General features: G+C 45.9%; 1 protein-coding gene across 4 annotated transcripts in view; it reads right to left on the bottom strand.

The window, feature by feature from the left end:
- Nucleotides 1-16,065, bottom strand: part of LDLRAD3 (low density lipoprotein receptor class A domain containing 3) — a 245,492-nt gene that overhangs the window by 141,958 nt on the left and 87,469 nt on the right. Inside the window, exon 1 of one of the 4 annotated variants that reach the window (XM_045484989.1) lies at nucleotides 9,713-10,021. The exons of the other annotated variants lie outside the window; for them this stretch is intronic. Coding sequence (XP_045340945.1) covers nucleotides 9,713-9,758 — 46 coding nt within the window. The 5' untranslated portion in view covers nucleotides 9,759-10,021. Of the gene's footprint in view, nucleotides 1-9,712; nucleotides 10,022-16,065 lie in introns of those variants that run through there. 4 annotated transcript variants of the gene reach the window in all.

Here is a 16,065-nt window from a genome sequence, read left to right as displayed (position 1 = left end):
GAAGAAGGAGAAGGAGGAGGAGGAGGAGGAGGAGGAGGAGGAGGAGGAGGGGGAGAAGAAAAAGAAGAAAACAAAGGACAATAAACAGATCGTTGCCATGAGATGTGGTAAGTGCTACATAAGCTGTATAAACATTTGTCTTTCAACAGTAGGGTTAGAGGTCAGCCTGCCAGGGTCCAAACACTGGTTCCACCACTTACTGGACACATGGTTTATGGCAACTTATTTCACCTCTCTGTGCCTCCATTTCCTCATCAGGAAATGGCAACATTAACAGCATCTACCTCGTTGGGTTGCCGCGGGGATTAAAGGACACAATACGGGGCACCTGGGTGGCTTGGTCTGTTGATCGTCCGACTTCAGCTCAGGTCATGATCTCACGGTCCGTGAGTTCGAGCCCCATGTCGGGCTCTGTGCTGACAGCTCAGAGCCTGGAGCCTGTTTCAGATTCTGTGTCTCCCTCTCTCTCTGCTCCTTCCCTGTTCATGCTCTGTCTCTCTCTGTCTCAAAAATGAATAAACGTTAAAAAAAATTTTTTTTTAAATAAAAATAAAAATAAAAAATTAAAAAAAGGACACAACACAATAGTTGCTTCGTCTTTTTCTGGAACACGGTATTAGCTATGACAGTTGATACTGTCTTAGCTATCGTTACATATATTACACCTTAGCCATTATTATTTAACATTACACCACAACAGTATCCTATACAGTGTTAGAGTATCATACAGTATAATTACAGCATTAGCTATTATTAGTTATTATTTATGACTATTATTTTCAAGCACTTCCTGTCCCATTCTGCCCCAGGGAACACAGCACAAACGACGGCCATGTCAGTCGTCTAGGAGGTGAGTAGGGATGCGTTAGCGGAAGTGGAGAGGGAAGGGCTTCCAGGAAAAATGACTGACACGAATGAAAGCTGAGTGGTGGCAGGGCTGAGCCCATCCGCACAGAGCCTGGGAGAGAGTAGGGCGTGTGGAACACGGATGTGGCAGGAGACGATCTGTGGTAGAGGCAGGGGGCACCTAGACACCTACCCACCCCGCGAGCCAGCCAGGCAAGTGACTTGTCAGATTTGGGTTTTAGGAAGAAAATTTTTACGGACTCACAAGAATATTATGAGGCTCTGTAAGCACGTAAGTATCCCCCTTACTCCCAAAAAGCCCTGAGGGAACTGAACAGCCAAGTCTACAATATTTTTGGGGCTTTCAGGAAAAAGGGCACTATAAACAGTAAGGGGATTCTAAGTGCCTGTCCTTGCCCTTTAAAATATTTAAGAAATTTTTTTTTAATGTTCACTTATTTTTGAGTGAGAGAGAGAGAGCATGCGCGCGCACATGAGCAGGGGAGGGGCAGAGACAGAGTGGAAGACACAGAATCCGAAGCGGTCTCTAGGCTCCAAGCTGTCAGCACAGAGCCCGACGAGGGGCTCGAACTCACAGACCATGACATCATGCCCAGAGCCGAGGTCAGACGCTTAACCAACTGAGCCACCCAGGTGCCCTGCCCTTTAAAATATTTTTAAGAATGAAAGGGAAAAAGTTAGCAAGTTTGGGATTATGACATTATCTTATAACCTAAGGGGTTTTTTTCCAGGTTATTAATTTTAGCTATTTGTAATGCACAAACATATGTGCATGAAGGTATGTGTGTATGTATATATATTGGAATGAAAATTCCAGAGAACCCGTAAGTAGGAAACCAAGACATTCCCATCTGATTTTTCTATAGACGAAGTTTGAGAGGATAAGCTCGAAAAAGATAATAAATAAATGTGGGTCAGATAAGTTAGCTTCCAGAGGCTTTTCACCGCTTGGAGAAAAAACTTCCTGACAGTGGATCAGAGTCCCTGGGATGAAAACCAGATGTGGGAACAGACATGCTAGAACTGACTAGTTTCCAGTTTATAAAGGATACTTTGATAAAGGCATCATCCAAGGAAAGGTGATATCCAAGGGCCAACTCCTAAGAAATGGGGGAGGGGGTGAGTGATAAAGAAAAAAAATATGGGGGGAAAGGGGGATGATGCGAGAATCAAAGTTTAAAGGCTTGAACAGAAACAAAGGAGAATCCATTCTAGATCACCTTCCATCTTGCTGGGCATGAGGGACATCACCTTTGCCCAAAGAGGCAGGTTTTACTCTTCAGGGCCTCTACCTGCTTCCACCCTTTGGGCCCTCGGCAAACGCTGAGGTTTTTCTTCCAAAAAAATGCCTTCATTTCTGTGCAAGTTCTTTACCTTTAGCCTTGTGAAAAGGAAGCTCATTTCTGATCAGCCTCCTAGAAGTGTCTCTGACAGCCCCCCTTACCCGCCCCTCCCCACACATCCACAGGACAGAAAGACCCTGGGACTCAGACACTGCCTCCTTAACGGTGCAACGCTGGCCAAAAGAGCCAGAGAAAGGCCTATGAAGGAGGATTACACTGTCGTTAGATCCACAGGACAGCAGGACGTGCCTTCACAGACATGAGGCATAACCCTTTGCTGGCTGCTGCCAACAGAGTGAGACAGGGGAGGCGGCTCTGAAAAGCCGAGCAGGAGGACATTCAGTCTGTCACAAGGTAGCCTGAAAACAATGGCTTAACGCACCACAAATCTGGCTCCAGGAACGGTTTCCACCAAGGGATCTGGAGGTTTCTATCATGCCTTCAACACCAGTCACAGGAATCACATAATCCCATGGAGAGCATCTCTCAGTAGCTATGGGCTGGCTTTAAAAACAAAACACCGACCCTCAGCTTCTAACTTATCCAATAAGAGCTGTGACTCAATCTTGAATGCACATCACAATAACTCAGGAAGCTTTAAAAAAAAATGAAACAAGGGGCGCCTGGGTGGCGCAGTCGGTTAAGCGTCCGACTTCAGCCAGGTCACGATCTCGCGGTCCGTGAGTTCGAGCCCCGCGTCGGGCTCTGGGCTGATGGCTCAGAGCCTGGAGCCTGCTTCTGATTCTGTGTCTCCCTCTCTCTCTGCCCCTCCCCCGTTCATGCTCTGTCTCTCTCTGTCCCCCAAAAAATAAATAAACATTGAAAAAAAAATAAATTAATTAAAAAAAAAATGAAACAAAACAAAGCAAAGCAATCCCAAGTCAATGGAGCTAGAGTGACTATACTAACATCAAACAAAATAGAACTGGTGATAAAAATATGTTCCTAGAGACAAAGAAATGGTCAATCCATCAGGAAGACATAATACATACACTTAAAAACGGAGTCCCAAAATACATGGGACTGACAAGGGAGAAAGAAATATTTAAACAGTAAGAGTTGGAGACTTCAATGCCTGCTTTCAATAATGGGTAGAATAATTAGGCTGAAGATCAGCAAGAAAACAGACGAGCAGAAAGGAACAACACAGTAAACCAACCACATCTAACAGACATCCATCAAAATCACAACCAAAGCAGTAGGACACACATTCTTCTCAGGCGGTAATGGAACATTCTCCAGGGTATTCCAAATATTAGCCCATAAAATAACCTCAATATATGGGGCTCCTGGGGGGCTCAGTCAATTAAGCATCCGATGTCAGCTCAGGTCGTGATCTCACAGTTTGTGGTTCAAGCCCCGCACCAGACTCCATGCTAAGAGCTCAGAGCCTGGAGCCTGCTTCAGATTCTGTCTGTCTCTCTCTGTCCCTTCCCTACTCACATGCTGTCTCTCTCTCTCTTTCTCTCAAAAATAAATATTAAAAAAAAAAACCTCAATACATTTAAAAGGAATAATACAATGTATGTTCTCCAGTCACACTGAAATAAAATTAGACAGCAATAACAGAAGGAAATCTGGGAAATTCACAATTATGTGGAAAATTGTCAATATTACCAATACCAGAATAAACATAACTATGTAGAAATTACCAACAAGTTACCAATGAGTGGAAGAAGAAAATACAAAATTAGAAAAACACTTCGGGATGAATGAAAACAAAAACAACATGCCAAAATTCACGAGATGCAGCTAAAGCAGTATTGAGAATGAAATGTATAGCTGTAAGTGTATTTTTTTAAATCTCAAATCCACAAACAACTCTTAGAACTAACAAACAACTTCAGCAAAGGTGTAGAACACAAGATGCAAATATCAAAATAAACTGAACTTCTATATACCAGCAATCAAATATCCTAACATGAAATTAATAAAACAATGTCATTTATAATAGCATTAAAACAAATAAATAAAACAAATAAAATACTTAGGAATACATTTAACCAGAGGTCTTGTGACCTGTACATTGAAACCTACAAAATACTGTTCAAAGAAATTTAAGAACTAAATAAACAGAAAAGACATCCCATGTTCATGGATTAGAAGACTAAGTATTGGTAAGATACCAATACTCTCCAAATTGATCTACAGATTCAAATGCTTATGGATCAACAGAATAAAATTGAGAGTCTAGAAAAAAACCATCACTTTCAGTCAATGGATTTTTGACAAGGTGTCAAGAAAATTCATTAAGGGAAAAGACAGTCTTTTCAACAAACAGCTGGGACAACTGGATATCCACATGCCAAATAATGAAGTTATTCATTCCATATAATGGAATGTTATTTGTTCAATAAAAAGATGAAGTACTGATGCATGATCCAAAACAGATGAAACCTGAAAACATCATGCTAAGTGAAAGGGCCACGCATAAAGGCCACATCTAATACAGAAATCCATAGAGACAAAAAAAAAAAAAAAATAGATTAGTGGCTCCCAGGGATTGGGGGAGGGAGGAAGGGAGAAGAATGGGGTTTCTTTTGGGGGTGATAAAGATGTTCTAAAATTAGGTAGCAGCAAGAATTGCACAACTCCCTGAATATAACTAAATAAGGAAACAAAACTTTCTAAGAATTTCTGAGATCCAGGAGGGTTGGTGACATCAGAAATGAAAGAGTTGCTCTTTTCCAGTTAAGAAATTGTCTGATTTCCTCCCTTGTTCTTCTGGTTTGCTCCCCAGGGAACATTTGGCAATACTGGAGTGGGGAGGATGGGGCATCTGGCTGGTTCAGTAGGTACAGAATGCAACTCCTAATCTCGGGGTTGTGAGTTTGAGCCCCATGCTGGATGTGAAGATTACTTAAAAATAAAATCTTTTAAAAAACATTGGTGGTAGGAGGGGAGGAGTGAGTGCTACTGGCATCCAGTGGGTAGACCAGGGATGCTGCCAAAAGTCTCCTAGTGCACAGGGGGCTCCCCTCCATCAAATAAAGAATTATCTGGCCCCAAAATGTCAACATTTCAAGAGTGAAGAACCCTACACCAGGAAAAGGTCAATACTCTTGAACTTCAGCCTTTTCTGATTTAAAGGAAGACCTAACTCTCTACTAATGGTTAAAAAACAAACAAACAAAGGGTTAGGAATCAAATGGAACTTGGATTCAAGTCCCGATCCCACCCCTTCCCAGAACTGAGACCTTGAGCAAATTACCTACCTGCCCTGGGCTTTTACTCTCTCATCTGTAAAATGGGATGATGAAATCAACCTTACAAAGTAGGTAAGGATTAAATGAGAAGACAGAAGATGCCTGGTATCAGAAAGGCTAAGAGCTTTTATTACGGTAATTATTATTTTTTGTTAAGCCCCAAAGTGGCTTAGTACCAGGAAATGGGTGACTGGGTCATCTTAAAATAGGACTATTTTCTCCGGCAACAATTAGTATGTAAACTAGGACATTTTAGGAGCTAATAAGCAACTGAAACATAACAGCTGACATTCCTCACCAGTATATTATGCTCTAGCCAAAGAGGGACTGGCCAAGTACCCTGTTGCCATAGTAATAAAAAGTTTCTGTGAGTCTGACTCATTTTCTTTCCAGTAAATGCTTTCTGTTTGTCAGGCTACACTTCATGTGCAAGTTCAATGCACAGGGGCGGAGTCTTTTCCATCTACTACACCTAATATCTTTCTGCTGCTCAAAAACCAATTTACTGTCATGGAAATAGCACCAAAGACAGGACAAGATGACAGGCTGTCATTTGCTATGGGTCTCTGTAATGGAGCTCACCAGTTAGTAGTGGATAGGAATGGCTCAGTAAGACATATTAAACCACCCAGGCCTTCCAACACCTCCACTAGACCAGGTGGTAGTTTGAGAGCCCCTCCTCCTCACCATAAATGAGGGAAAAAAGATAAAGTAATTAACACTTACTAAATTCTAGCTGTGTGTCCTGAGCCACTTTGGTGGACTTTATCCAATTTACATTCCACCAAAAAACTGAGAACGTTGGTTACTAACACTGCATAGCGAATGCTGACAATCAGAGACATTAATGTTTCCAGGGACACACTTTCCATATGTATTTATTTTTGCTCCATCTAAATTCATAAATCATTTGAGTTGCCATAGGAAAAAAAAATCGGTAAAAAAAAACAAAGAAAACAGGATGTTATAGGCAAAAGCAAAAGAAAAGAAGGTAGTAGACAAGATGCACTCCATACAGTATTACAGGATTACCAACATCAGGGCTGTGAGTTTCCTAGTGGCCAAAGCAACAAAGGAAACATGATAAGGAGTCAGAGTAAAGCGTACAGAACACTAAGACCTAACCATTTAAGAGAAAAGAGATTTTTGGTACTCTCTCCTCATAACCCAGATGTAAGTGAATACATCACAAAATGTGAGGCAGTCACAAAATTTGAACCCAGAGCAGATTTGAACCCAGAGCAGAATCCCAGTTCTGAAAAGGCTGCCTAATATCTAAGCATTCGGTGAAGGATGGGTGTGAATGTGCCGCCATTTGTATTCCACATTCACGTCCTCAACAGTGTGGCTGAGTGATGGAATGATTAAGATTCTGCTGTCATGATGGGCATTGAGGAGAGCACTTGGGATGAGCACTGGGCGTTGTATGTAAGCGATGAATCACGGGAATCTAGCCCTGAAGCCAAGAGCACGCTGCATACACTGTATGTTACCTAACTTGGCAATAAACTTGGCAATAAATTTATATATATATATATATATATATATATATATATATATATATATATATAAAGAATCTGCAGTCAGACTGGTTATGCTCAAATCCCAGCTCTGTCCCTATCTAGTGATACAATTTTTAACTTTCGGTGCCTCAGTTTCCTCATCTGTAAAGTGGAGATGACCATCATAGTACCCAATCTCATAAAGCAATTGTGGACATTAAATGTAAATCATGTTGAGCACTTCTTAGGCTCTACTGCACCAATGTAAGCTATTAATAGCACCCCTACGCCCACCACACTTTATTGGTAACTGATCACACGCCAGCACTGTTCTCGGCAGTAGAGGACACAGCCCTATCCCAGGCAGGGGAGGTCTTGCCCTCATGGAGCTCCAACAAACACACAGACAAAATCGGACAGTGCTAAGTGCTCCACGGAGATGGAAGATGTGATCGTGGGTGCATGGTTGGTATGGATAATCAGGAAGGGAATTTCAGAGGCCAAAGCAGTTACGATGAGAACTAAATGACAAACAGCAGCCAGCCAAGCAGGGATGAGAGGGGAGAGCAGCCCAGGTGGAGAGCCCATCACAAAAACACACCAGCGACAAAGACTGGAAAGGCCCTGGAACAGGAGGGGCAGCCAGGCAAGGCTGGAGCAGGCTGCCCCCGGGGCGAGGCAGGGAAAGCAGGAGCCAGGTCCAGGAGGGATTCCTCAGGGAAGGAGTCTGGGTTTGATTCCAAGTGAAAGTGATGGGAAGTGTTACAGGGGGAGTGATTTTATTTACTTTTCTAAAAGATCCTGGGCTGCCCTTGGGAGAGTGGGATGAGGCAAATGAAGCAGGAAGTCGTTCCAGGAGGGGACAACAGTGCCTGGAGGTGTGTGGGAGTAGTGAAGACAGAGAGCTCTGCACGGACTTGACTCAGAACCTTCTAGATCAGGGTGTCTCAACCGCAGCACTGTTGACATTTGGGGCTGGAAAAGTCCTTGGCGTGGGGGACTGTCCCATGCACGGCAGGATGTTTCACAGCATCCCTGGCTTCCACCACTAGATGCCAGCAGCATCCCCAGTTCTGATAACCAAGAATGTCTCCAGACATGGCCAAATAACTAACCCTGGGAGCCCAAATCACCCCTGGCTGAGAACCACTGCTTTAGAGGCAGAGCTGACTGGCTTTTGCTAATAGGCGGGATCAGGGAGAAAGGGCAGTCAGCAAAAGAGAGGCCTCAAGGATGATTCCCACGCTTTTGTCCATAACAAGGTAAGATCACCTCAAACATTCAGCTTGCTTGCCTTGTCTGCCACTGAACTTGCTCCTGATTTTCAATGTCACTCATTCATTCATTCAAATGGTCCACAGAGGGGCATGTGGGTGGCTCAGTCAGTTAAGCATCCGACTGCGGTTCGGGTCCTGATCTTCGTGGTTCCTGAATGAGCCCTGCATCGGGCTGTGCTAATAGCCCAGAGCCTGAAGCCTGCTTCAGATTCTATCTCCCTCTCCTTCTTCCCTTCCCCTGCTCACACTTGGTCTCTCTCAAAAATAAACATTAAAAACAAAACAAAACAAGACAAAAAACAGTCCACAGAGTCAGCCATACCTCATCCCAGAGAGGCCTGGCTTACAGACTTAAAGAGCTTACAGTCTAACAGGGACATAGACATACAAGCAAGTGAAGTTGGTACAGGACACATGGGTTAGAAGAACCCGTGAGAGTAAGCAGAAGCACAAAGGAGAACATGGCCCTTTACTCCTGGGGGAGGCAGGGGAGGCACCATGGAGGCTAAAGGCTGTGCTGGAGGACAGAAGCCCAGAGGGGAAAAGAGCATGTGCAAAGGCCCAGAGGAATGAGCCTGAGTGGCTAGGGAGGCACGCAAGGTGGGGCAGGAGCTGCAGCCAGTGAGACAGGCAGAGCCAGCCAGGAGGTCTCTCTGGGACTTCGGAGCCCCCTTTACTCCATGGGGGACCTGGGAGCCCCTGGAAGTCTACTGTTATCCATATTCCTCACATTTAAAGATTTAAAAAACAAACAAACCTCCAAGTGGGTTATCTACTGAGTGATCACATTATACCAACTCCAGTGCAGGGAACTCTACATAGACGAGGTGCCTCATCCCCTTCTCCACATGAGAAAATGGCAGCCTCAGGAAGTTCAATGACTCAGTCAAGACTTCCCAGCTGCCAAGTGGCAGGGCCAGGATCCGAGCCCAGGCTGGCTGGCTTCAGAGTCCTCTGCCTCCTGCTTTAAGCAAGGTAGTAGTAATATGATTTGGTCTGTGGTTTAGGAAGATGATTCAGGAAATAAGTATTTGGGCATCACCAGTTTATGGGAGGGGAGGAGATCTCCAAGGTGGGGAGTTGGGGGGTGGGGGGGAGTATTAGATGAGAAGGAAGGAATCTATTTCTGGTAAATAATGATGCAGGAAGCAGACCAAGAGGGCCTCCCTGCCAGGGAGAAGGGCAGCCTGGAAATAGGGGATGGAATCCCAGTGAACAAAAGATGGAAGTGAAGGATGTGGTCCGCAGTGTCCAACACAGCTTGGGGGCCAGGTAAGGTCAGATCTCGACACTGGATCTGACAACCAGGAGTTTCCTGTGATCCTCCCCAGAGCAAATTCATGACTGTGGTGCATGTGAAAGCCATACTACAGAGGGCTGTGTCACAAACTAGGCACAACAAAGGACAAGGACAGGGCAGGGGCCTGTAGGACTCTGGCCTGAGGAAGAATTTGGGGCCAGGGAAAGACTGACGATAAAGAGGTGAGTTCCCAAACTGGAATGCAAGTCAAACTCACCTGGGGAAACAGCACGCAGAGAATTCTGGCCCCACTCTAGGCCCATGAGCCACTCCTTCCCAGGATGACCTCAATCTGCAGAGGACTCGGACAACCACAGTGGCTTAGGAGCCACTGGACTGGGCAGTGTTTCTTATAGTGTGCTCCCAGAAACACTTCAGCTCCAGGGTCCCCTCCTCACTCTGGTGATTGAGATTCCCAGGAAGGTCCTGGGGAGTTGTTTACTGAGGCCTCCGGGGCATTCTGATGCAGCCTGGAAACCATGGCCTCTAGACCCTCTCTGCTCAAAGTGTAGACCTCAGATCTGCAGCATCGGTAACCCCCTGGGAGCCACACCCCTGACTCACTCAATTAGAATCTGTAGTTTACCAAGATCCCATGCCTTTATGATATACACAGTGTTTGCGAAGTTCTAGACTAGAATGGAAGGAGGGTCCTGGGGTAGAGGGGAGAGGTACTCAGGTGCCCTCCTGCCAGACATCTTTAGTGCAGACTGCCCTGAGATTTGCCTGCTGCCAATTTTTTTGAAAGATAGCAAAGCATCACTGAAATGAACCCTCATACAGGTTTTAACGCTTCAGGCCCCTGCTGGGCCCTCTGGGCAGAGGAGCAAAGTCAGGCATGACTTCAGACATTTCAAATGCAATCCTTTCTTGCATGGGAATGGGACAGGCAGGACATTTAACATGCACTCCCTTTACAAGGGAGGCAGGAAAGCTGCATCTGAGCCCTAGAAACCTTTTGGTACAGATCCGCCATGGCACACACTTACCTGCAGGGGGCAGCAGAGCAGAGAGGTCAAGCCACTCCCTCAAGCCTGCATGTCTGCTTTCCTAACGTGACTCGTGACTCCCAAACTGCTTCAGCCAATGACCTAACTTCTCCAAACCGCAATTCATCAGTAAAATGGGAGTACTGGTAGGACTTACCTCACGGGACAGTTGTGATGACTAAAGGAGATCATCCATGCAGAGCACTGGGTATAGTGCCTGGTCCGCAGGGGAAAGTTTTATAGTCTGACCCAGAGCCTGTTCACTAACTTGCTCACTGAGGGTCGCCAGCATTCTGCATAAGCCTCAACAGACCTAAATCCATTCCTACGTGTGTATGCCCACGTGCCAGAAAACCATTCTGTATTTTCACAGAGGGAAGGACATTCTATTTTAAATCACAGGCATCTGTAGTTGTAACGGGGGTTGGAGAAGATCAAGTCCCTTTATAGATGAGAGAACTAAGGCCCAGAAAAGGCAGAGTGCATACCCATGGCAATAGTTAGTTCTCTGCACCAGAGTATGCTGTGCTGGCTAGGAAGACTGCAGACTATGTCCTTCCGGTGTTTTGGCTCCTCCTCTGAGCACAGGTACCAAGGCTGTGTAGGAAGTGGTGAGCAGGGGAGGCCTGAATGTGCTCCCTGCCACCCTCTCCAGGGCTGTGCTAAGCATAGTGAGTGTCCCTACAAGCCTGGAATTAAATGGAGAAGCCGCTGAAGCTGCTGGGTGCCCTGTGTTCCTGAACACAAAAGCCCTTCATTAGCCCCTGCCTCTCGTCTTTAAATCCAAGCAAAATATCAGGATGCAATGACTGAGCTGATAATAATAGGTATCTAGGCAAAGGCTTAGAAAGAGAAAGGCAAGGCTCTCCCAGAGGTCACACCTTGGGGCCCAAAGGAAAAGGAAAGAGCCGGGAGGAATATTTACCCTCAGAAGAATGATTAATTAACAAGGAGGAATTAGGATAGGTGAGGCAGAGAAGGAGGACAGGAGGTCAGGCTGTTAAAGCAAATCAGTCAGGTGACCCCTTTAGAAGTCCTGAGGGAGAAACTGTGTGTGTGTGTGTGTGTGTGTGTGTGTGTGTGTGTGTGTGTGTGTGTTACAGGTGGGAGGAATCCTATTCCTACTTAGCAATCCCATCTGGCTCCCCATGAATAGAAAACCAGCTCTCACAAGAGCAGTAGTACTAGAGGGATACAAGAAGGAAAGCCAAGATTTGCTCCCAAAAGTCCTTGCGAACAGTCACCGTTCTCTCATTGGATGCTTTCATTTGTTCATCCAACAAATGTGTACTGAGCATCTTCTAAGTGCCAGAAGCTGACACTGTTTGGTGTGGGGATGACGGTGAATAAGAATTATGTGGGGCTTTTCCTGGTTGTCCTGGAGCTTCTAATATTACCTGGAAGATTTTACCTACCACTCCTTACTGCATCTGCTTGTTTACAAGTCAAAGGTAGAGGAGGGCTATGGAAGCAGGGACAAGGTGGGTATAATGAAAAGGAAGGTCAGGAAGCCTTCTGGGCAGGGATGCGGTTATAGAATTAGAAGTTTCTGTTTTCATCCATCCATCCATCCATCAATTCACCCACTGATCCATCCATCCATCCATCTATCCATCCACTCGCCCACCCATCCATCATTTCATCCACTGAGCCATCCATCAATTCATCTATCCATCAATCTACCCATCAATCCATCCACTAACCCACCCATCCATCCATCTATCCATCCATCCATCCATCCATCCATCCATCCATCTTCCTTCTTTTTGAGCAGCAGTCTCTGCTAAGGTTTTCTAGTTCTGTACTCCCATCAGCAGGGAAGTCAAAGAACTGGGTGATGTCAATCCTATAAAATAACCCTATCTCTGGGATGTCAGAGAGCAGGTTCCTACTTGGAAGGAAAAGAAAGCTCAATAAAGTAAAATCACATGCCCTAAGTTTCACGCAGAGTCAAGAACAAAAATAGAGTCTGCACCCCTACCCTGCTCAGCTGCGGCATACCAGCCTATCCTAAAATTCCCCCACAGGGGCACTGTTTTGTTTCCTCAGTTGTTTGTTTTGTTTTGATTTTACTCATGTCCTCTGCAGTCACGCACAGGGTAAATATGAAACCACTCCTATGCAATTTTCCTAAAGGCCAGCCTCACATATAAGACTCTAAGGAGGACTGCTGATCAGTGGGAGAAAGAGCCTGGCAGAATTAGCAAATTAAGTGATGAAACAAATCTGCCTTTGTACTCCTACGGTCTGGAATGAAAAACAAAATATTTCTGAAATGCAGAACACAGGGGGAAACCTGGCATGGGAACCAGAACATTAAATAGAAGCACAGGGGAAGTGTGTTTCACATATATATTGTTTTCATAGTCGTTCACACTTGCCAAGATTTGGTTTGCATCAGAGCGTGATTACACAATCCACGGTTCATGTTTCTTCGGAAATACGCCCTGCAGCGCAAAGGAAAGAGTGGGACGTGATGGATGCTCTAGCAATCATGTCCATGGCCTCGTCTGTGAGGATGGCTGACGGCTAGTACCAGGGTGGCTGCGTTAAAACGGGACTTTAAAAAGAGACTCCCGGGGTGGCAAAAAGAGGATCCCAAGCAGACGTTCGCCAGTCGATTGTGATTATTAGAGCAGTCAGGTCACCGACACCCACCATTCACAGTATGGAAACACTGTGCTTATAGCCTCATATTCATTACCCAGTCACGCAGCCAGCAATTAGTGAAGCTAGAACTTGATATCACCCGAAGCCTGAACGGTTCTAAAAACAGGGAACTCTTTAGTACCTAAGGCACCCCAACGCGACCATTAAAGAGTTCCAAAAAGCAGATTGGGGCCCATCACACAGAACAAATTCCTGAGGCTCCCGTGCTGTGGTAGTTGGAAGCGAGCTCTGTCCTGGAAAAGGACAGTCGTGGGGCCGTCTTTGCAGCTGCAGGTGCCAAGAAGAGAGCGAAGGGGGAACAGGGGCTTGTTAGGGAGCTGGCCCAGTGGGATTCAACTCTTCTTGTCTGTTTACTGCAGGACCCTCTGTGGGAAAAACAAAATCTTACGCAAACCCACCAGGTATTAAAAGAGAAAACTGTAGCTGCTTCCCTTTCAGACAGAAGAGCCCAAGTCCAAAGCCCCCCAGGCTCTTCGGCCCTCCTGCCTGTCACTGTGGCGCTAAACCGTGGCACTCCAAGAAGCAAAGTGTGAAACGCTAACAGGACTCTCACCCCTCGCAACAGACATGAAAAGTCAGGCCCCAAACCAGACTACAGCTGGCTCCCTATCAATTCCTTCTGGTCTTTACAGCAGATAGTCTAGACCTTTCACACATTAGCTCCTACATTAGCTTCTACAGTTGAGGCAGCCTTGCTCTTTATGCCTCATTTCCAATCACCCTACAGCTAATGATGATGTTATTATTATTAATAACAGCTGAGGGGCGCCTGGGTGGCTCAGTCGGTTGAGCATCTGACTTTTGATTTTAGCCCAGGTCATGATCCCAGGGTCACGGGATCAAGCCCCACATTAGGCTCCACGCTGAAGGAAGAGCCTTCTTAGGATTCTCTCCCTCTCCCTCTCTCTCTCTCTCTCTCTCTCTCTCTCTCTCTCTCTCTCTCTCTCTCCCTCTCTGTCTCTCTCGGTCTCTCTCTCTGTCTCTCTGCCCCTCTCACACACTCTGTCTCCAAAATAAAAAAACAGGGGCGCCTGGGTGGCTCAGTCAGTTAAGCATCTGACTCTTGATTTCAGCTCAGGTCATGATCTCGTGGCCGTGAGATCAAGCCCTGTGTAGGGCTCTGCACAGAGTGCGGAGCCTGCTCAGGGATTCTCTCTCTCCCTCTCTCCCCGCCGCTCCCCTGCTCACGTGCACTCACACTCTCTCATTCCCTCTCTCTCAAATAAATAAACATTAAAAAACTTTAAAATAATAATAATAGTTAATTCTTCTCAAGAGCTTAGTAATTGTTAAGCATTGCCTAAACACTGCACAGCTATAAATGTGTTTAAACTCAGTGAGGCATCTGATTATCCCTTCTATTTATTCCCCATGTTACAGGTGAGGAAAGGGAGGCACAGAGAGAGTCAGTAACTTGCCCAGTGTGCAGAGGAAGCAGGACAGACCCAGGCAGGCTCGTGCCAGGCTTATGCACTCTGAAGCACTCCACACACTGCCTCCCGTGCAAAACTTGTAAGAAGTTATCAGGAAGGAACAGTAGCCCGTTATCCCACCTCCCAGAGATACCCACTGTTAACGGGCATTTAATCTTGTTGGGAGTTACTTGCTGAGATTTACAAAGGCCAGGCACCTCTTGCTGACAATTTCATTTCCGGCGGAGATAAAGTCATTTTCTTCCGTGGGCAGTGCAGGGACGGCACTCGCGATCCGTTGGCTTTCTTTAGGAGACAGTATGCATGAATGCACCTTAAAGTAAAATGCTAACCCTCAGCACGTGGCCATCGCATCAGTTAGTGCCCTGTGTTCAGAATGTTTTGCTTTGGAGACCCACACACTAGCTGAGATGCTTCCTACCTGCCCGGGCTTCTCAGAAGGGATGCTCTCTTGGGTATCCTTCCTTCCCTGATATGGAAAGGGGCTGACAACATAAAAGCTTTGTGCTAACTTCCTCCTTCACGGAGACTGTTAGTCTAACCATAGGACAAGTGAGTCTCATAGCGCGGTGGGAGCAAGTCTCACCTGGGCTGCCGGTTAAGACGCAGAACCTCGGGTCTCCTTCTCGGACACTCTGCTTCAGCAGGTTTTGAGTTGCCCCCAAATCTACATTAACAGATGAGTCAGGTGACCCACCAAGCCCGCTTCTGGAAACACTGGTTGGGGACTGTCCCTCAGAGCCCAAGAGCCCCAGGTGGCGACAGCTTCGAGGTTCATTCAGTTGTTGTTCAGGAGAAAAGTCAAGGAAACTTAGTGGTTGAGGTTTGGGTTTTTCATTTTTTGATTCTGTCAATATTATCCGGAGCAGCTGCATCCTGAGCCATCGAGACAACACCACGGCACTCTTTTATTCATTCAGAAAATGTACCAGTCGTGTCATTTTGAGAAGTCTGGCGACTGTCAGATGCCAGCAGGCAAGCATTTAAGCCTGTCTGACCACGATTTTTGAACAGGACGATTTAAAGTATAGGATAATGATGAGAACTGAAACAGACATTTATTGAATGTTTACTGCATGACAGCTACTGTTCTAGGAGCTTGACAGAAAGCCGCTTAATTTTCATAACCCGATGGAACACGACTATTGTGATCCCATTCGACAGACATGGCAAAGAGGTACAGAGAGGTTAGGTGACTTGCCCAGGGCTGCACAGCTGGGAAGTGGTAGGACAGGATCTGACCCACTCATCGGCCTCTTGACCACAAGGCACACAGTTAACGTCTTTTGTTGGTTTACAAGGCCCCATATGACTGGTTCCCCATCACGTACTTTTGTAAACACCCCCTGAAAAATCTCTCCTCCTCCCCACGAGCCACAGGAATTACTACAGGCATGCCGAAATAGACACCACCCTCTCTCTTACCCTCAGGGGCTGTGTGTAGGTTTCCTCTTTCCGTTGGAGTTCTTCAACCTCTG

The sequence above is a fragment of the Leopardus geoffroyi genome, chromosome D1 (assembly GCF_018350155.1).
Source record: "Leopardus geoffroyi isolate Oge1 chromosome D1, O.geoffroyi_Oge1_pat1.0, whole genome shotgun sequence".
In the NCBI taxonomy this organism is placed as follows: domain Eukaryota; kingdom Metazoa; phylum Chordata; class Mammalia; order Carnivora; family Felidae; genus Leopardus; species Leopardus geoffroyi.
This window is presented reverse-complemented; position numbering and strand designations above follow the sequence as displayed.